Source organism: Haliotis asinina, chromosome 4, assembly GCF_037392515.1.
Source record: "Haliotis asinina isolate JCU_RB_2024 chromosome 4, JCU_Hal_asi_v2, whole genome shotgun sequence".
Classification (NCBI taxonomy): domain Eukaryota; kingdom Metazoa; phylum Mollusca; class Gastropoda; order Lepetellida; family Haliotidae; genus Haliotis; species Haliotis asinina.
The window spans coordinates 9,544,186-9,560,492 of record NC_090283.1 but is presented as its reverse complement, the minus strand read 5'-3'; the positions used below and the strand labels follow the sequence as shown (position 1 = coordinate 9,560,492).

General features: G+C 41.0%; 1 protein-coding gene across 1 annotated transcript in view; it reads right to left on the bottom strand.

Annotated features, from left to right (window-relative positions):
- Positions 1 to 16,307, bottom strand: part of LOC137281248 (tumor necrosis factor ligand superfamily member 10-like) — a 64,518-nt gene that overhangs the window by 22,350 nt on the left and 25,861 nt on the right. Inside the window, exon 2 of the mRNA XM_067812394.1 lies at positions 14,615 to 14,651. Coding sequence (XP_067668495.1) covers positions 14,615 to 14,651 — 37 coding nt within the window. The remainder of the gene's footprint in view (positions 1 to 14,614; positions 14,652 to 16,307) is intronic.

Here is a 16,307-nt window from a genome sequence, read left to right as displayed (position 1 = left end):
CGTCCCGATAAACTGTGTTTATGAGTGGTTGTGTTATTGTGCGCCTCTGAGAGGCTTATCTGTTTTAGAACATGTAGTACTTAAACAGTGTCACAGATATCGCGTATTACCTGTAATATCGGTATTAATCAATGATCAACAAACATGGCAACGTGCTTCGCGATACGTTATTTATGTAACGTCAAAAAATAAACACCAAGAGCACTACAGACCTTGTCGTAACCATTTCCTTTCATAATGTTAACATATCTCGTGCGTGGGTCAACACATGCATAGTGTTCATGTTTCTCTGGCTTTCCTTTGCGATGTTTCTTCACAAACAAGCTATCAGTTGAATTCAAAGTTAGTTAATATTGTGTCTTTGTGAACGTCAATACTTTATGTGGGTATCTTTCTGTTGAAACCCGTCGTGATTCCGGAGTCAGATCGGTCCATTTCTCTACACTTTCCGTAGGATCCGATCTCTCTTAAGGTGTAAGGAAGTTCGATTCTTTACTGTGCGGTTGACTTTAGTGATATGAAGGAATATCATGAGCTTTAAAATTAATGTTACCGCTTATGTTGCATGTATGTGCGTGCGTTTGTGAGTGTGTACTTGAATGAGTGTTAAATTATGACCTAGTACTATATCAATTTTGCTCATGCTATCAACCGCCATCAAAGCTATTTCTATTTGAGACCAAAGGTTGTTTTTGCTGAATCATTTCTTGTGATAACGTGTTGTGTTCTGCATTCGTGATGCTTGCCACGTCCTATGTATCAAGGCACAGATATTGGATTCTGCATCAAAGATACAACACCGAGAATGTCCCAATTACGTCGACAGTGAGATTCGTTTTGCCCGTCTGACAAAACGAACGTGGCCTTGTCTTCAATCGTATTACCCTGTCAACTAGTTAAGACGGGGGTCAGTCCTGGAATACATTTCCCTGTCAACTAGCGGGATGAAATGTCGTTTCGGAGTCAGTCCGGAGATCTTTGCGGGGCTGCTAATCTTTAGGAGCCTAGTTTGGATCTACCGAGACCAGTGATCATCTCCAGCCATCGGTTATGTTCACTGGCCAACTAGAGACACATCAGAGGCCTCATTCAACGTTGCTCAGGACGAAACACAACACTGGAACAGTCGGGCATCTTCGGCGTAAGTCGCACACCGCACAACCGGGACGGTGAATCGGCAATGACGTAATAAAATGGCCAATGTAGGGACCGATCAGTTTGTGCCTGTAGGGCTTGATATTCGTCCGATATTTTCTCAGAAATATTTCGTTTGGACGTCACTTTAAAAGGAATTTCAAATAAACATATTTGTTAGATGTTTTGTACAAATATGATGTTGGAGAAGCACGTTTTGTCTCTTACAAAAAAGAAGCCATATTGCGATTGAAAGGTTGGACCCTGACTGGATTTCGTCCATAGATTAACCAAAAACGGCAAACTATTGTAAATAAAACCTATGTGGAAACAATCCATCATTTGACGATACAATGCACAGTGTTACAATGAGTAATCGTTATTATTTGACATCATATGATGCACAGACATTAACCAAACACCTTGAAACGTTAACCGTCGCCAAGCCTAGAAATTCTCCCTATGAAATGAAAAAATAACCAAACAAAACACAAAAAACAAAAATATTGCTTCGGGTTGGCACACCTCACTGAATGTTCAAATATGCAAATACCCCGAGGGAAGGAAACACGTGACACCTGGATCCGGATCCTAGTCGGATGACTGATTGCCTACTCTCAGATGCGCCCTCAAGGCAAAATTATTGCACGCAAATTATACGTAAACAATGGTATTGATATGCAGTTCTCTCATTATTCACAAAACCGATCGTAGTAACCAGACCATGCTAGCAGTTAAATGCCATACGCTAACCAAACACAAGCATAACAGACCTGTCTTGTCATATTGATAGTGTGGCTAAAAGCAAATTTGGAATAAATATTTCACATATAACGTCTCTATTCCATCGACAAAAACAGTTTGGATTAATACTCTTACAGTTTTGTCGGAGACGTTTCACTGTAATTACATGGCAAGCTAGACTGTGTTGTGACAGAGGCTGAGCCAACTGTACATAACATGACAGACTTCTTGCTAAGAGGGCATAGAGTATTCATGGAATTCGGTGATTGATAGCGAAAACGTCGCAAAATGATCCTCGTGCGAGGATCACATATGGATAATTCATAAGAAACGCAAGGCTGATTTAGCCGAACAGAATAAGAAATACGTTACCAATATGAATTCAATACCATTTTTTCACCCAACATTTTGATGGGAAAGACATCGTGAAAACATGCAGCGTAACAACTACGAGTGCACGAGGGGGCTGCCTTAATTTGTCTTCTTGTAAAGGAATGGTTGTTTAAGAGCTGTGGACACCTCTGGATCAAACTACAAGCTATGGAGGGCCGGTCGTGACTCAAGTCTGTCAGTGCGGGATTATATAGAACCAAGTGTCTACTTCATCAGTCTCTACATTATGTCCGCTTCGATGCCTCTGCTACAAGAGATAAATAATCTATTATTCAAATTCTCGCTTTTTCTGCAGAACCCGTTATCTGTCTGAGAAGCAGAATCGACCCGAGCATGCAACGTATCTGCCAGTATCAAACTGTTCTGATATGGCACCACCGTACATACCAATCATGTTCTACATGGAAGTGTTAGGAAGTCTACATAATTAAACAAGGAACATTACATGAGGAACATCGAATCAATAAGAAATAAGGCTGGTACAGGAACAACGACATGACTTGATAAAGGTGTCAGTTTACCACTTAGCACCCCATGGACTTTCTTGTGTAGCCAAATTCCCCTTTTTCTAAAGAAATTCAAGTATAAGCCTTGCAAATCGTTGAACTCGTCAACGTTGACGATAAAATGGGACAATAATTATTATATAAAATTAAATCTATCATAAAGAAGCAGTCTATGGCTTTAGGCGGCCTGCTGTTTTGGTCTAACGTTGATATAGTAACAATGACATTTGACGCTCGCATCAGCACGTGTAACTTTTTGATTAATCTGACATCGAAACCTTTCATGGTTTCAGTCACACCATCAAAAGAATCAGACCGACGTGAAATATTGTACACTTTCTTGATGCAAAATTGTGTCCCACGAACAGACTAGATGGTCAGGGAAACAGTACACGGACTCCCTTGGTTGTGGACTCAATATACTGTTATGCTACTTAAGGTTTCATATTTCATTTTAATATTCTGACTTATAATTAAATTCTCTTCCTCGCACCTTCAAGCATGAGATCATATTTGATCCGCTGTTTATAAAGCGTCCCCCGAACACAAGAAACAAGCGAAAGCACTAAGAAAAAAACACGCATGAGTGAACCTATTTTATTGTAGTGCCTGGAAAAGTCAGCATTCAGATAGGCCCAACCTTTGAAAATGACGTCGCGATTTTTAGCATGACCGACCCTCGAAAGGATGAAGCTTTAGTGGAACATTCAATAATTGCCTCTTCCTGCTAGAAATGGTGCCTAATATCTTCGTACAGAATGTGTCCTAATATGGCCATACAATGTACACAGTACACAGACCATTAAACGATACCTAATGAATATTCTTGGAGCCAGACAGTGTACCATTGGTAGAGGGTTACTTCATTAAAATTATCAACTCCAACATACTAGACTTTCACAAGTCTTTAAGGCCTTACTTGTTGGTATAAATGATAATTTCCAAACAACACTAATTGCTTGCCTCCTTTAGAGGGCAGAGTAGCTGTTACTATACATCCATGGGTCTTATCAGTCTAAACAGCGGTAGAGCAAGGCTATATACACGGCGACAAAGTCATTTGAATAAAACATGTTAGAACGTTTAGATTATAAAGGTGTACTAACATTTAGCTGTTACCTTTTTTCTTAAGTTTGTTTCAACAGAAGAACATTGAAATGTTCTTCACCTGGAATTTGGTCACGCGAAAAGAGAATAGTGCTTTATCAAAGGGAAATGCGTCTATGACGTTTAGTATCATTTTATGGCACCAAAAGGAAGTGACGTCATCTACATACGTCATTACAGACTACGTCATCAATGATGGGTGAAGGGAGACTGCAACTTACAAGATGTACTCATATTAATGCCGCTGGCATGTGTAAGTTCCCTCTGCATGCCCGAGTCAGTGACAACGTCGGTAATAAACGATATGGTAATCATGTATACATGACATGTGTCCAGTTGACTGTCGCGTCCTGCTCTTTTGCTATGTTATTTACAACACGTCACAAGCAGCCGAGACCAACCATAACTGGCGATTTAGAGGATCCGGTGGTCAGGCTCGGTGACTTAGTTGACTGTCATCTACCATCATGATGATGCTAATCATTACGTTTTAGATCTAATACATATCGACGGATGTTTGCTGGAATGTTGCTGACTCCGACGTAAGAATGTCATTAATTCTGTCAAAAGTATGACGTCACCGCATATTGATTTGATCATTTACTCGTATAACTGCACACATTCTGAGCCTCCTAACCTCAGCAAGCAATCCTAATACTAGTAAGTTGAAAGCTCGTGCCGAAACGTTTACCATAACCGATATGCTTTATCGATACATTTGGGGTTTTGGCGGAACTGTAATTAAAGATACTCTTCTTCATTCAGCTCCTTGACGAGTGATTTGTATAGAGACTGATGAAAAACAAACACAAGGTCTCGATAATGAAGGAGGTCTGTTTGATGTTGGGCTGTGGAGAACACTACCTATAGAACTCGTTGACAGTAAAAATCATGGTCCATCCGTTCAATCCCACAACTTGAGTTGGTCCATTGTTGTGTTAATATGTTGGCTAAATACAGGATCAGACGGCGGACGATCATCCGAACATTTAGCAAGAAAATATTGCAAGAGAATACCATAAAACATCGCCCGTATATGACCAATCAATGCTCACGACAGCTGAGGTCAGTCCTGTTGGGCAGTGTCTGATTGATAACTCTTGCCCTCAACTCGCCACTTATTTTGCTCTTGCTGGGCATGCTCGCAACACATGCAGCCCTACCAGGATTCATCTCTCGCGGGATCACATGAATTGCGAGAACAGATCGACTCAGTCTATGTCAGGTGCTGTGCAATAGTCCCCATTGAGGGTAACCTAAAGCACTGGAGGTCAGTCCTTGATACCAAAACAATCGATCAGCCGAAAGCTGTGAATCAGACTTGAGGGATTGCAAAATGAGAGAGCGGATAGAATGGAGAGGCATGGAAAGGGACAAAGAGAGTATCTGAGAGTCAAGTAATCATCTCATACGCTCGAACCATTGATTGCAATTCTGTTACAAACTCGTCAGCATTACACGTAAGATAGCCGCGTACATACAATCTCTGTCATGAGATATGTTTGATATTTGGATTGAAATAGCCTTGGTATGGCATCCACACACAATCTGGGGTTACAGAATCATATCGACCAGTTTCTTCTAACAGAAATGCCGATAAGTCAAGCTCGTAATGTTAACAGAAAATAGGTTGAATATGATTCGTGGTTATACTGAACGTCTCTTGTAATTCAAAATGGGTTTGCGCCACTGTGGCGGTACGTGTTGGTTGCGGGTTTTAGTCCTAGTTGAACACACTTGTCTACCGGAAATAAATGCGTTTAGACCTTCAGGATTAGGCGCAAGGACGTGGTAGTGAATACTGATCGTACAACAGCTACGTGCTTTGGCTTTGTCCTTAGGTACCCAGTTAGATATCCAGTGGGTTTTTATGCATTTGACTTATAAACCGTCAAACGTCGTTACAATTGCTACGTGACACGGTATTGGGTGCACAAGTAGAGTTTATGTACATTCCTTGTTAATTGGTAAGCCTTTGTATAGAAACCTTAGAACAAAATGGGCTTCCGAGAAACCCTTAGATCGCCAGTGACGATAACTAATTTCATTTAGATCACGTCATTTTACTCAAAATAGGTTACAGCAACTTTTGGTTTCGTCTTATGAAGTCGCTTGCAAAGCAATAAATATCTTGGCTATATGGCATAGACGACTGTGTGAACCTACATCTCAGGCCACGACTGTAGCGACCGTTATTGCCAGCAGAATTACAGCTGTTTGGCATTCGCACGTGTATGAACCAGTTACGTTATAAGGTTAAAATTTACATGTATAATCGGCAGTGACGATGTCACCAACCACACGGTAATGTTAATACAGTCTGCGCTGACATTACTTTCCATTGTGGCGGTGCTGCAGTCGCATTTTCTCGCCTGCATTACATATCAGCTTCACTCAGCTACTGCCGCCAATATCACTGCATGCTCCATACGGATCATTAGTCTCGTGCTCTCTCGCGTGGATAGCCTCTAGGGGAAGCTAATATAGATTTGCCGCCCAGTTGACCAGCGAGAGGAAGCTGTGTGATACAAGTGCGAGTGTTGCAATGACCCCAATGTCCAGTGGCAAGACCTACTGTGTTGCAACTCGCTGGACAATCGTGATAAAAGCAAAAACAAACAGGAAATGGGTAAGAGGCTGTATGATGCGCTTTGATATGAGTAAATGGTTTGGGCTGGCGGTGATTCGTGTTTCCAGTGATTTGTGGATCTATTTCCCCAGTAACATAAAGACCTCGGTTCGCGTTGCAGGATCTAGTCTATCTCACAATTCTCGAACCCCATTATTTAAGCCCTCTCCGCAATGCTAAATTCCCAAATAAAACAAGTCTAGATTTCCTCGGTTTCAGGGTGGTCTCCCTGGGATTCTTTTTCAATTCAGATGAGTTTGTTTGTTACTATCTACAATTTGTCTATTCAGAAAATAAGCGTTAATCTATGCAAGATCTAATATTTTCCTAATTTTCAATTTTTCTTAACCATAATATGATCTGTTTTTGTCGTGTTTGAAGTCTTAGACACGATGTGCCATGTTATAACTCGTTCCAATAGTTGTCGTGGACAATTGTTTTTAAAATCAAACCAAAGAAAGGAAACGCCCAGTAGACCCTATCAATACGGACACGATTTTTAAACAGTCCAGTTTAACGTGTTTCGGTTGTACGATAAACAAATATATTTTCATCGATCGATATCCCTGGAAATTGTTTCTACTTGGAATTGTGACTGGTATATTAAGATAAGCATAAAAGGTTTAACCTCCTTGACGCCTCAGGAATGGATTTCGTATAGGATGACTGAAAATTCCGAGCTCTTACCCAGATGTAAATATAAGAAGAGTGGTTTTTCGACCATTTAGTGGGGTCCGTCGACTCCGAGCTCCTTGGTCACGCAATTTCTCCCAGGAGTCTCGGTAACAAGTCATCATGAATCTCTAGAGGATCCGAACATGGAGCAAATTGCCTATCAGACCTCGACACGCACACATCCGGGCAATCAGGGCATGATATGGCGGAAGTGGACCAAAATGGCCGCCGGGGACTATCGGCTCTTCAATTTCCAAGTCGTTGGTGCCAGTACTTATTGCAAAGGATGTCAAAACACGGTCAAATTGCAGTATGTCCAGTTCGATACTTTCCGGAAGTGAGAGACGCATGGCTAAATGACTTTAGCTTCGGGTTTGATGCCCGAGCAAGCTGTTGCCATGGAGACAAGACGTAATTTTCCCCATTAGCCCAAGTGAGAAGTTAAATACAGTTTATCATTATCGACTGTTTTGTTACAACGGGAAAGTGTTTTAGCGTATCGGTCATACAATCAAGTATTCAATATAAGGCAATCAATAGGCACGACCTGTATACATTCGTCAACCGCTTCCACATGGCGCTCTAAGAATTCTCCTAACTAAGGGGGGTAACTGGAAAGCGTGTGTCACCGCTAAACGATACTAAAGACGATGGCATATTTGAATGGAATGATTTGCTACGATTTAGAGGGTAGTCAATTTTGATCGCCGCTCCAGCTGCAGCAATAGTAAGAATAGTATATTCAGTTACACATGGCGTCTACTGCAGGAAGCCTGACGGCACAGAAAAATTCCTATTTTATTGTCCCAGTGTGTTCATATTCAAAGAGACATACAGTAAAAACATATTATCGAACATGCCTATAATAGAGGAAGTGAAATTAAACACACTCCTAAAGCACACGTCAAATCGACATTTGGATTCAGCATTATTTTCGTATTCATCAGGCATATTTAATACGGAAAGTGTCACCGGGGAAACAGGCTGCAGATGTTTACCAGACTCGGATGTTTGTCGGGACATAACTATTCATGCTGACAAAAGATGTATGATAACGCCACCTGTTGTGCGTTTAAATCACAACTAATACTGAAATGCGAAATCCCGCCCGTAAAGAAACACTCACCACATGTAGGCAAAGTACAGGTGTTCATGTCGTCCCACTAAATCGATATGTGATCAGCTTCACAGGTAGGACGCGTATTTGCTGTATCAGATGTGTGTCAGTATTTACCCCCGAGCCTACACACAGTCAGAGAGACGTAGGCTGTCAATATGGCAGATATTTCTAACACAGTCTACTCATATTTACGTGCTTGCCATTTATGTACGTTAAAATTTGGTACCTCAAACTGTGTTTTCCGTGGGTGTTGTTTTACGCCGCCTGTAGTAATATCACGACGGGGGACACCAAAATTCGGCTACACAAAACATAGCCATGGTGAGGAGGAAGGGTTTAGGGCGAACCGAACCCGGGTCTCAGTGTTGGACGCTTTAACCACTGGGCTAACCTATCGCTTCGGATGCTGAAGTTACTTATAATTCAATTGATATTCACATCAATCTGGTTTTACATCGTTATATCCGTTATTTCGTTGAATAAAACGTTGCAAAATTCGGACCAAAACTCCCCGGATGCACAGGGTGTTGCATAATGTCATGTGACATTGATTCTCCTGACATTAGACGTTTCTCCTTCCACACGTTTCATGAAACAGATATTTATAAACAGTGGGAAGGCACTGGCATCGGAAGAAGCTACATCCATCCTCGCATGTGCTATTTTCCTAACTCCTTATTACGCATAGTGTCTGCTCAGATCACCCATACCGTAAACAACAATTGTGACTTTCGTGCATTTGGTTTACAAAATAAATTCCGTTTAGCTGTGACCTATATCAGATTTCAACACTCTACAGATTGATACAGACGTTGCGAAAGATCAATTCGGGTTCATTACAAGGGAGATTTGTTGGCTCAGCGTGGATATATGCAGGCAGGCGGTTTTCTGGACTCCGTCTGTGAATGGACCTCCAGCTTGTTATGGGTCTCGGCTGGATATAAATGTCAACCGTGAGCACTTATTTCAAACAGCCATGTTATTGGGAAGCTTAAAGGCAAAACGAACCATATGCCATTTAAGCAGGAACAGTTGGACTTGTTATTATGGTCAATATTGCAACAATCACACAAACAAATGATATTTCTATAGATAAGGTCCACGGCGTACATGATCGGAGCGATCAGAACAGCTTATGTCTTTTTCCCTGTCGTATAATTAAGGACGATGAACATCGTGCCGTGAGAATAAACTAGAAATTACTATACATGAAAACGTCTGATCCTGAGTAATATATCGAGCATCAATGGACATAAATATGCAGCATCAAACATTCACTGTTGTTGGAAATGCACATGAAAGATTCAACGGCGTAAAACTGGTTCCAAAGACAACACATTTCGAACTTGCTAGAGACATTTCGAACAACATTTATCGTCTACGATGTTCATAACCTGCGGCACTTCAGTGGCTGTTCCTCATGGTAGTTGATGTGCCTAGCTCCATAAAACATCAACCCTATTCCCCTCAGCAAATGGATTCCACTGGTGCTGCAGAGCTTCACGAGATTTATCGATTTTGAAACACCGATATTTAATAACTTGTCCATTCATCGACCCTCTTGTAGCCAACGTTCATGTCAATGTTGACGCCTCTGTTACATCTAGAGGCACTCCAATGTGAAGCCCAAAACGGATATTTCACTACCATGTCCGTAGTCGGTTAGGATGAAAGATTAAGGTGATGGTGTTGCTGTTGATGAAGTCCTCAACATCATCGTGAAGGAGCGCGACCTCCGCGAACGTGAGATGATCTCAAAGATTAAACCCTCTCCCTCCATCATCGAGAACATAAGAATCTGCCCACCCCAGTTCTTGGATTCTTTGACAAAGTACCAAAGAACTTTAAAATACGAAAAGAACCTCAATAAGCTTTTAACATTGACATCAATCTGCGGCATCGATGTTTATCAAATGACGTCACACCATCACCTACAACAATCACAAACTTGATTCGAGATACATCCCATCGGGATGCTCCAAGAAACGGGTCTTAGGGGCATTTCCGGAACGCTAATGCTTCGTTTCCTTGTTTTTTAAGTGTTTCCATGGAAATGATGGGTAAATATTGAACATCAATTTAAGAAGGCGAGTTGAGGGCAAGAGTGTGATAGCGGATACAGTTTGATATGTATGATGAGACCGCTCCTAAAGTGAGTTTAGAAGATTGGCGAATCTGTTTAGTTAAATAATCGAATATAAACTCAGTTTTTTATAAACGGAATCTAGCACTCTTGGTTGTTGAAAACCCCCCGCGCTAAAACACACCGGCAGCCTATACTGTAAGTAGGAAACAACGCAATGTATTTGTTTTTCTTACACCGTAACAGCTGCTGCAAACTTCAGCATGTGTTAAAACCGTGGGGCGCCAACAAATCAGGGTTTTTCTTTGAAGGCTTCCCACAAAACACAGCTTACAGAACAGTGTGTGTTTGTTCCCAAGGAATTCAATAGAACATACACACATCATAGACGAATTTCACGCCGCATCACAATGGAAGCACAAAAACTCCTGTCGTGACGTAATTGGTCGTTACGCTGGTATTGTTTTACACATGGAACACACAGCTAACGCCGATGCGCGCGCGCGCGTGTGTGTGTGTAACCTCGGAACGTGTAACCTCAAAGGAAGCTCTGCTTTTCGTGCCCTGGATTTCATTTTAGTTGGATTTCAATAATGGCTGATTTTTTAGAGATTTTACGTGACATGTTCCTGACGTACCAATATCAGATATCACTATATGATGTGTATGTAGTTGCATCTGTTATCGGTCTGTAATTCAACTCTTTGCAATACCAATGAACAATACTTGGTAACGCACCGTTTGTTGTCATTCTGTTTTCAAACCCCAAACGAAGCAGTTATTACTTTTTTTTCGTACACTTTGAGAAATAATGTCATTAACCTTTCGATCTAGACTTTCGCTGACATATTGAATATCGATCTCGTTTTAATGAAGGTTAATCGATACAATCTGTGACCACATGTAATATATTTTTCCGGTAAGGTCACCTCATATCCACATGCATATAATCTAAAAACATGAAAATCTAAAACGCTGTGAACAGATCACGTATTCTGATATTCAGTAGTTCTGATTTATGAATGTCTATTTAAGTCTCTCGAAAATATTTTTTTTCGAAATGAAAGCAATAATTTTGTCTGTGAGGAAGGATAGCCTATGTCGATAAAAGTCGCCTTTAGTAAGGACACCGTTACTACCATCAGAACCAGCATTACCATATTTGCGTGAAAACAGATGGTATGGAACGATGGAGTCTCATCTGTCCAGCCGAGAGCAGTAGATGGCCTTGTTTCTCCTGGACTGATGACTGTGCCAGACAGGTCAACACACACCAACAGTAATCACAATGCTGTAAATCACAACAGCCTCTTGAGGCCACTGACCAAGAGTGCCGAGCACTGACGGTCAATTAGTCCAAACATAACAGTGTGCACAGCCTCAGAGGTGGTCACTTCGAAAAGAGTAGGCCATTGTTGTCTGTGTACATTCTTAACACCGCGGACGGATCGCCACGCAGTATCGATCTCGCGTCACTTCTTATGGAAATCTGCCACGCGATATCTCGCGAGACACTACACAACACGTGCAGTTGGCACTCTGATCTTCAGAAGAGATTTATAGTCTTATGCTCAATTCCTTTACGAAACAGCTGACTGAATCTTGCAGCAATGGTATTCTTAACATTCCTTGTACAAACATTGACATGCCAACCGCCATTCGACTTTGTTGACGTGACAATAACCGCATGAAAGATTATAAATATTTCAGACTCTGTATACAAAAAGGCAACGTTGTCTCCTATTACCGATAAAGCCTAAAGCATAGATGACGCTTTCTACTTTGGTGGGCCCTATAGTTCCCGCAGGGTTCCCAAAACAAGCATCCCCACCAGTAGAGCTCAGCAGGAAGAAATCTCATTGATGCCAAAAGGTCACTCTCGTGGGAGGGCTGGGCATGTTGTGTGTTGACTTAATACAGGTAAAGTACTTATCTATTTGCAGGGGGGCTAGCACTTAATCTATTGGCTCAGTGTTTAACGTCAATCTCATCAGCAGAGTCTCGATGGAGCAGCCATTAAGATGCATTGGTGTGTATATTTGCAGAAGACATGGGATATGAATGTTCACAAAAAATGCTATGTAATTTAATTTGTCAAGAGTGTTTGTGGAGAAGGAAAACAAAAATGACGCAATCAACACGGCTTTGTTCTCCTACTCTTTGGAAACAGGTGGATGCGTGACGTGTGGGTGGATTAATGCATGGATGATTGGACAATGGATGCATGCATGGATAGTGGATGCATGCACGACTATGTGGGACGTCTGCAGCAGAGGGTCACATTGCAGAAGCTTACAACTGGCGATGGACGGATGGGTGGATGGATATCATTTGAGGATAGAATAGCATATACATCTCCGGAGATAGGTGAATAAACAGGTTTAGGAAGAAATACACTTGCATATTCTGGAACAGCTAGAATGACGTATTCGGAGACTCATAGATAGATATATTCCGGAACAGACACGAGTATCCGGCTACAGGTAGACGTCCCAATTCGGGGACAGATAGACCGAGACATGTGACACAGACAGCTACTTGCAGACAGATAGGTAGTTACAATTGTCACAGCAACATATGGCATATGCAGGTGTTGTCAAATGAGCTCAATAACCTTTGAAGTTTTGAATAATATCCAGCCATGCAGTTGTCACATATATTTATTTGTACACCTTCTTACCAAGTAGAGCTATACAATGTCCAAGGTCATGACCGAGCTCACGGTATGTCGTATTAGTTTCAGGAGCCTAATCCCGTCAACAAAACAACAAACACAAGCTTGTTGAAACTTGTGCTAAAACATATCACTCCAATTCGCCACTATAGTTTTCTAAAAATCAATCGTTACTCGTGCGACCGAATACAGGAAGGCCACTTGGCATTCACATCAGCGAAAATAGCGTCCATGCTTTTGTTTTTCAAATGTTGAGCAATGTTCTGTAGTGACGTATATCGACCTGACTCCACTCCTAATTAGCATAAACACGTGACAAGTTTACTAGATTACATCATTTGCATGTTGGTAATTATCTTCACTCACAATCAAGAATATCTTATTTCAAAACCAGTTGTGCAATGTTACGCTGCAGCGGTTCCCTGAATAATGGATTAGTAGCGCCGTAATAGACCTTGCCAATAAGAAACGTATATGTTAATAATGCATTTTTATAAAATAAAGTTTACGTTTTATGCCATTTCAAAAACATGTTTTACTGTTGTCTTCATTTTCTCTGTACGCATACGCATATGTTAACAGTAGACATAAAATACTAGTAGGTTATAGGTTTCAGGAAACATGCCGGAAGATACGGTTATAAGTTTATTACGGGTCAACTTAACGATTATATTACGGGCAGTCGACGGTCATGACCTCAGGAGCAACTAAGGCAGACAATGGTAGGCCAGGTTTACTTTACAAAACCATGGTAGTTAATGTTAGAGCTGAGAAAAACCGCTGTTCTTGCATGTAACCGCAGTTGCACGTGTGTTGTTTTATGTCGTTCACACAATGACTGTAAATGCTGCACTGGGGATTGAGTGTGAAAAATACGAAAGATATACAATCATGGATAGTTGTATTTCAGTTTGGGGAAGCCTTGAAAATAATGTATTTGTTCGTATGGACAGAGAGTGAGAGTACTGTTTAAGGCCTCATCAGCATCAGATATTCGCGACGACGCATGGATATAACCTAACAGTTTGATTAAATAATATAATGGGCAGATATTACAGAACTGCCGTGGTATGTTCCATTGCTCCATGTGTCTCAGACTTTGTATCGTTATTATGAAGAATACATGAAGAATATAAAACCATATATATAGTTCCAGGAACATATCTGTCGTATTTTTATGGACGTGCGATGATAGATCTCACACTGTTACCTTGCAGTTCCGTCACCGTCAACCCTCTCCATTATAACCTCATCAGTTACTACTTCCTTGATGCTACTACAATAAACTTCTCACGCACATCTCGGCATTCGAGGATTTTGAATTTTACTGCTACATGCAATAATAGACTTAAAATATGAAAATGCTCACCGGCATTTGGTCGGTTTCTTAACATTTGCGATGTATGTTGTAGATCAGCTGGGGGTAGTATGCATTTGCAATTTATAAATAAATTGCACATTAATTGCACCCTTCAGGCGGGGCTAACTGAGGTTTGTAATGTATGTGTAACAGTCTGGAAATGTTCCGTTAGAGTACGTGTTCTCTTACCTTTCGCCATTTCTTCTCTATAGGTCCTCTCGATGAACTGAAATAAAAGAACATAGGGTTAGAGTGTGTTATTAATTATTCACATAGCAATAACGGTAACATATTAACCGATTAACACCACGGCTTATAATAACACCGAGGCATCAAGCGAGGAAAGCGTGTCTTAATCAAGCCATCGCGTAATTGCTTAATAATTTATGATATTTACACATTGCTGAAGCACGCAGGACACGGTCCTGTGCCAGTGATTATGTAAAGAGAGGGGATGATTGTTCTGATTCCGGCAAATAATATCCTCGTTACTGTTGAAGTATTTAACACCAGTTATAATCCGCCACAGGTCAGGAAGTAGGTTGTGTTTAAGTGTATGTACACATGTCAGTCGTACTGTCACAATTAGCCATAAAACGAGTTTTGTTATGTTATCAAGCGAAGGTTTACTGACGCAGCGTTGAGCGTGGATACAGGTGTGTGAAAGCATGTTGTTATATGCGCTTTCTGCATATTCCCTGTAATACAAAGAGGGACACGGCTATGTTTCCCATGATTTACGCTCGTTCCTACTTCTTCTCTGAGATGAGCGAATGTTTATCAATAGGATGTCCCCCGTCAGTTCAAACTGTTTTGAAAATTGATGAGGATATCTTATTTCAAAGCATCAGATGTCGGGATGGAGAGAAGAAAAATATGAAAATGAGGACTATGGGGTTGTGGAATGGAGACTGACAGAGTAAAGGTATGATGAAGAACAGAATATCAAACTGGAAAGGGAAGATCGATGAGAAGAATAGAAGAAAGGATGAGTGAGAGAAAGAAAGAGCAAAGGTTAAGGGGCAGATGGACGTGGAGAGGATGACAGGGAAGGATAATGGCTGGATTGATGGACAAGATGAAGATTAAATCGAAGATTACGAAGAGGAAGGAGAAAAAGCCTTAAGATCAAAAGCTGTGATGAAAGAGAAGCGACAGGCAAACGAGGAAAAGTCAGAGCAAACGAGGGAGAGATAGATAAGTAGAAGATGGAGAGAAAACGAATGAGTCAATAAATATTAACATGTAAAATCTCTGCTACAGCTTCCCGACGTTGTATAACACCACATCGATGTCGTGAATATGCAGCAAGCAAGGTGCGCGCTATATAATGCAATATTGATCCGCATTGTACTTAAAATGCGTCAAGTGCACACATGGCATTGTGAACGTCGCACTGTGACCATATCATCAATTAAAACCTAAACCAGTGAACAACCTATATCGATATTTATTAAATCAAGGTAACAGACCTGTTTTATCACGATATCAAGAATCAATACTCTACCGTCCCCGTGATACGAATCACACTTGTGAGCATATGTTCTCCAATAGCCACCAGATGTTACTTCTGAATGTTCAAAAGGCGTAGGTCAACGAATACACGTCTATAGGTGCTGGCAAGCATAGAAACTACCTACCAGCTTTCAATCAAATACCCTTGCACATCAAGCTAATTAATTCAACGTCACACCGTAAGTCAAGAGAATATATGAAATGGAAGATGTATTGATAGGTAAAATGGACGCGACATCCCCTAAGTGCATATTTGTAGATATTGTATCGTGCATCTGCTAATTGCACTCAGTGCAGATACTGCAAATAGGTGCTTTCTTCTACAACTAATGAAGGAACAACGTTGAAATATTTCGCCTCTGATAAC